The sequence below is a fragment of the Melospiza melodia genome, chromosome 5 (assembly GCF_035770615.1).
Source record: "Melospiza melodia melodia isolate bMelMel2 chromosome 5, bMelMel2.pri, whole genome shotgun sequence".
NCBI classification, from domain to species: Eukaryota; Metazoa; Chordata; class Aves; order Passeriformes; family Passerellidae; genus Melospiza; species Melospiza melodia.
Genome location: NC_086198.1, coordinates 25,414,073 through 25,420,072, shown reverse-complemented (window position 1 = coordinate 25,420,072; position 6,000 = coordinate 25,414,073). Strand labels below are relative to the sequence as shown.

The 6,000-nt window shown below is 39.1% G+C and overlaps 1 protein-coding gene across 2 annotated transcripts in view; it reads right to left on the bottom strand.

The window, feature by feature from the left end:
- Positions 1-3,846: 3,846 nt before the first annotated feature.
- TECRL (trans-2,3-enoyl-CoA reductase like) overlaps positions 3,847-6,000 on the bottom strand; it is a 58,775-nt gene continuing 56,621 nt past the window's right edge. For both annotated transcript variants that reach the window (XM_063156640.1, XM_063156639.1), the window contains exon 12: positions 3,847-5,586. In XM_063156640.1, the coding sequence (XP_063012710.1) occupies positions 5,459-5,586 (128 nt within the window). In that variant the 3' untranslated portion in view covers positions 3,847-5,458. The remainder of the gene's footprint in view (positions 5,587-6,000) is intronic.

Here is a 6,000-nt window from a genome sequence, read left to right as displayed (position 1 = left end):
GGTTCAAGAATAGGTGCTTTGTTTTTCATTAGATACAATATTGGAAATGTGTCATCTTTAATCCATTTCTGTCAAGCTCGGTTGTCAGAAAGAGTGAAATTTCTTTCAAAAAAGACATAGCTGCTAATCCCTAAAAACACAGTGAAACCACATTCTTGTCCTTCCAGATCTCTAATCAATGTCTCTTCTGCAAAGATGCCCTAGAACTTTGGAAATTGCCTCATAATATTAATAGAAAAAATTAAAAGTACCCTTTTTTCCCCATTCTTACCTTGAGGAGACTGACACCTTTTTAAATATTTGTTGCTTTTGTAATGTAGTGTCACAGTTTCATCAGTCAACTGAAAGCTCATCAGCTTTTCAGTATGAATTAAAATTCCAAAAATGATTGATGTGGTGGTCTGTTTTCTTTGGATCCTGTCTTGTAGTGCTTTAAAAGAGTCCCCATATGGTGAAACCTGCAATTTTGAAACAAAAGCCTTTTCCCATTGAGTATGACCAGGTACTCAGAATACTGAAAGGAATCAGTCATAGAGCAGTATTACTTTTTCACAGGAATAATAATATGTGTTAGGAAAAAAATGGCTAACAATCAGATTTCTGTGACAAAAGATGTGAAGTTTGCTTTTTTTTAAATATGGAATTCATTAGTATTATTGAATAGCCTTATCATATTTCTTTTAACTATAAATGATTTCCTCGTACTTGGTTCCTGAGTTTTCAAAGGCTTCAGAAGTTACATAAAAGCAGGTTACATGATAGAAGACTGGGCATTGTGGAGGTGTTAATGTGTGGCAGATTATTTTTTAAACTAAGCATACGTATTTCAGGACCCATTATCTTGTCTTTTCTTTTGATAAAGTGGTTTTAGATTGACTATTACATTCCAAGGAAATTCAACACAGATTATTTCAGTCACACAGTGACCAACACTGGACAACTATTCGTCCAGCTGGACAAGATGGAAAAATAAATGTGTTCTCAAATGTCCTCTCAGGGAAGAACTGGGTGAAAGGCAGTTTCTGGAGTGCTACACAAATGAATAACCAAACATCAGGACCAGGGTAAAGGCATGGAACAGCTCAGCTCTTGGAGCTGATACCTGCAGAAAGAATTGTAAGTCTGAGTCACAGGTGGCTGAAGGATGTGCAGAGACCATTAACACAAACATTTTTCTGTGATGCTGAACATGTGTGATGTGAAAATCACCTTTAATTGTAGCTGTACAGCAGCCTCTGTGCACTCACCTATGATGAAACAGACCTTTCATAAAAAAATATTGTTCATATAGGTACTAATCTGTGTTCAGTGACAGCACAACTCTTCATGTACATTTATTTATTGAACACTGGGGTAGGCATAGAGCGTGTTTCTCTAAAAGCTTCCATGAATGGTAATGACAAGGAATATCACTTGTAGGCAGCACTTGTGCCTAGGAAGATATAGAAAAGGAAAGCCAATAAAGCATCATGTAAAAAATATTAGCTTGCTGAAAAGCTTTTTATGGTTTGAATTAATTTTTAGTTCAGCAACACTTGTTAAACCTATAAATAGATAAATAGTCTCTTGCCTTCCTATGGCTTTTTTCCTCTTACAGTGTGCTTTAGAAGTCTTCACATTCAGTGATTTTTATTTTATTATATTTAGTTAACACTGCAGGCTCTCTTTCAGAGAACTGCTTTGATAACAGGCTGTTTTATCTCAGTTCCTAGAGTGATAAAAGCCAATTTGGAGTCACTTACTTTATACAAAACAATGCAAAGTACAAGATATTTTGATGATAATAGCAACTTTAAAAAAGGATGGCCATCTGCCTTTATTCACTTCTCCTGCTTTCAGTGTCCTTTTGAGCTCCACTTTCCCTATGGAAAGATGAAATCACAGAGATCATTTTCCTGTCAGCTGCGAAGATGTGGTAACCATCTTATAAGACAAACATATGGGTGGGTCTTAAGGGCTTTTTCAAACTGGGAATCCAAATATAGGCTGCCAAGTTGTGTACAGAAGCATCTGCCACGTCAGTTCCCCATCACAACGCCTCCCTGCACCACCAGAAAGCCTGAGCTGGTGCCTGCTCTTTTCCAGGTTGGCATTTAATGGCAAGAACAACCCACAAAAATGTAGAGCTGTGTATCCGAAGGCTTAACTTTAGACTGCTTAATCTGAATGTTTTAGGAATAATTTGGGACAGATGGGACTCATCCATGTGGAGATTTCCAGAAAAATCCCAGTCGTAAGCTGCAGGGTGAGCATGTTAGGACCTGGAAGTTGAGCAATCTCTGCGTGTGGAACAGGGATTATTTTGAGATATACTTTAGTCCCACTGGCAATGCCATTCCCACAGTCCTTATTGGGCAGGCCAGGAAGGATCTATTCATACTCCATCTGGTTTGTTTTTACATTTCCTGACCCAACTGCTGTCTAGTCCCTGTACCTTGCTTTATTTGTGGTCCCTTGCTTCCAATGGTTTCCCTCCTGAAGAGGGTTAAGCAGGAATTGCCACATACACGGGTCTGGAGCAGCTCCTCATGCTAACCAGATCATGTTTCCAACTTCAACCACTTGATTTTCCTGCTGCCCAGTGCTCCTGCCCTCCTCCCTTTTGTGAGGAATGTGGTAATTTTTGCCTCTGTGAGCTGTTATGGCTCTTATTGGAGATTGACTTCCTTTGACCTTGAAGGTGGATTTCTGGTATGGGGTGGCCTTGCCCATGCCTTCCTTCCACTGGTGGCTCTGGCAAGTGAGGTCTGCACTTAAGAGAAAACACAGATGAAGGAATTTGCAGTTGACCACTTACTCCCTCATCAGCCCCTCACAGGAGAAAGACCTGGATATACAGAGCTTAATGAGGCATTTTTCTCCAGGTAACCAGCGCAATTATGAGAAACTTCCTCATTAAAATATTTGTGTGAAGACAACTGTTTTGGTTGAAAATGTGCATGGTGCTTGTGGGCTGAAATCACTGTTGATATTTCTATATAGGAATACTTTTATTTTATCTGTGTGGGGCTTTGGGGTGTTTTTTTTGGTTTTTTGTTTGGGGTTTTTTGTGCTCTATAAGCAAGGCCTCTGATACATTTATCAAAACCAAGACTGGTGATTTTTATAAACTTTTTTTTTTTGAAGCAGAATATGCACCCTGTCCCCGTTCCAGGAAGTTAACTTACATTTTCTAATTGCATGGAACTTGCCTTGAAAATCAGAGGAGGATGTGTAGGAAGGTAAAGGTGCAGGAAGTTAGATTTATTGCTATTTGTGAGGCCATTTAGCACTGTTCAGAGCAGTTTTAGCTCATCAACACCCCACTGGTGGAACTCAAAATATCTATCATGTTTATCTGAGACAGCCTTCTGCAATGTATCTTCATTTGTTCTTACCTAGTGTTTGCTCTCGCCCTGTACTTTACTTTTTACTTTACTTCAGGAGCCAAAACTTTTCCCCTCACCCCATGCACTGAATAACCAGCTAATAAGCAGGTAGTTAACAATTCCAGAAGTATTTCTTCCACCTAAGCTAACTATTGAATAGGAACTGTGTTCCTAGCAATTGGAATCCCACTGGAAACATGCCTTGAGCAGACTTAAAGCTGCAGCCATGGCAATCAAAAGAATAAAAGATATCTAATTGATTTTAATAAGTTACTCTCCTGTATGGACTACGTTAACTTTAAGATTGCTAAAATAAGAATTATTTTATTAATTTAATAAACACAAAGGGAAAAGAATTTCAGTAGCTGGATTAAAAAAAAAAAAGACAACCACCTTTATTCACACATCTAACATTTTCTGGGAAAAAAAGACTTTTAAAAATATTGTGGTTAAGTATTTGAATTAACAGTACAGAAAATAATTTTTCAAAAATAGATCTTTATTAGCAGTCTGGGTCGGAGAACTGGATATTCACTTTGATTAGGGTTTTCCATTGAGAGGAATAAAAATTTTATTTCACAGGTTGCAAGTTAAAAAATATGGAAAGTGATGTATTTACATTACAAAGATGAAACTGAGTTACAGCGGCTAATAGGATAAGTGCAGCAAGTTAGACATTAGAAGAGGGATGTGAACCAAATTTACCAGGTAAATTAACTTTGTTAGAGCACTTGAGCTGGAGCAAAGATAACAGCACCTTTAGGAGACAAACTGCCTGCCTTGCTGGTATACTCCAGTGTTTCTCTAATGATTATAAAATTCTTTAGGCAAGATTTTTTTCACCAGTCTAAGGGCACCAAAAGGTGCAACAGAGTAGAATGAAAGCTGGACTCAATGCCCTAACTCTTCATATCCTGACACCTGCTGAAACAGTTCTGGTTCTTTTACTCTGCCTTACTGAAATTGAGCTCCTGCATGACATGGGTGCCACTGATTTGCAAAGAAAGCTATTCAGTATTTCCAGGGCTTGAACAACAAGCCCAGAGAATCCCTTAAAAAATAATGTCCTGGAAAGCAACGTAGCAGATAGAGCCTGGCCAAGGCAAAGGGGAGCTGAAGTCTGTCAGCAGTGTCCACCTGAGGCAGTTCAGATATGGACTGAAATGCATTTGACATCTCTTTCCTGTTTGACAATGAGCCACACTCTGTTTCACCTTGTGCCCAAGGATTCCACACTGCTTCATTCAAGTAAAGGTGAATGGTGTCTGGATGCAGTCAGGCACTGAACAAGGGGATCTGAACACACTTGTTAGTGCAGAAGGTTCTCTGCTATTTCCAGACTGTTCAGTGTGAGAAAGGGAAGTGATCCTCAGTGATGTACCCAAGGTTATGCCCCAAATTAGTTACAAGATGGGAAGGTGTCATAAGCGGTCCCCTTGTGGGATTGTGGGGCTGATCTGCCTGCCTAAAAAGAAAAGAAAGACAGTCCTCTTTGCAGTGAGCAATTTAAGCCAATTTGTATTAAACAATTTGTTATGAGATTTGATTAAAAAAAAAAAAAACTTAGTGAAGCTAGACTAAACAGTGTTCAAAGCATAGTGGTCATCCTTTGATGTGATGCCTTAGAGGAGCTGAGGCAGAATGTGCTTTTTCTGTGCAGTTTAATAAAAATAAGGCAGTGAAACATCTTATGATGAAAAAATCCAAAGACTCTCCACAACATCTAACACTGAACCTTAAAATTACCATACCTGAATGTGGCAGATGAGTCTTGTTCAATAATTTTAGCAGCATCTGTGCCCATTTACACCAGCTAAATATCTACCATTCAATATAAGCAATTTTCTTGTCCCTTTTCAATTAGCTCCATTACAGAAAATCTAATTAAATCATATCTTTTAGCAGGAACCAAGAATTCAAGAGCTAAATTTTTGCATTTAATTAAAACCTCTTCATCTTGAACTGTTAATTTCCTGAAAAAGATATCCAATAGTTTTTCCTCTGTTCCACTTAGTTCCTGAATGAAATGGCTCATTTACTCTGAGTTGGCTCTTGAAGTGTTCACTTAGGCTCTAACTCTGGTGGCAATCTCAGAAGATGATGGGGATCATAGCTGCTTTTCTTCTCACTTCTGGATAAAATCTCTTCAGATACAGCTTGTGTTTCTTCTGGGCCCACAGAGACATCTGGATGACCATCAGGAAAGCAAAGACACCAACTAGCAGGGAAAAAGATTCGAAGAAAAGGATCACATTTGTTATTTCAGTGCCTCTTTCTGGAGATACAGTAGGGTTTATAGAAATATTTGCAGTCTCTTTTGTGGGCAGACAACACAGCAGTTCCTCTCAGCCTAGCAGTTGCTGATATATCAGCCCAAGGCTCAGCCTCCCCCTCAGATTTAGCACAGATGACCTTCACATTTGTTAGACACACCCTGTACCACCTCTGTCTTCACCATAAATCCATATATCACAAGGCATCCTTGGCCATGGTGCTGTCCATACCCATGACCTCCCTCGACCATATTTCTAGTTTACTTTTGAACTCCAACACCTCTTTGTTTCTACCTCTGTCTCCCAACCATGACAGGGAGCTGTGCTCTAACTCCCTGCTGTGTAGAGGGAGAGCTTGG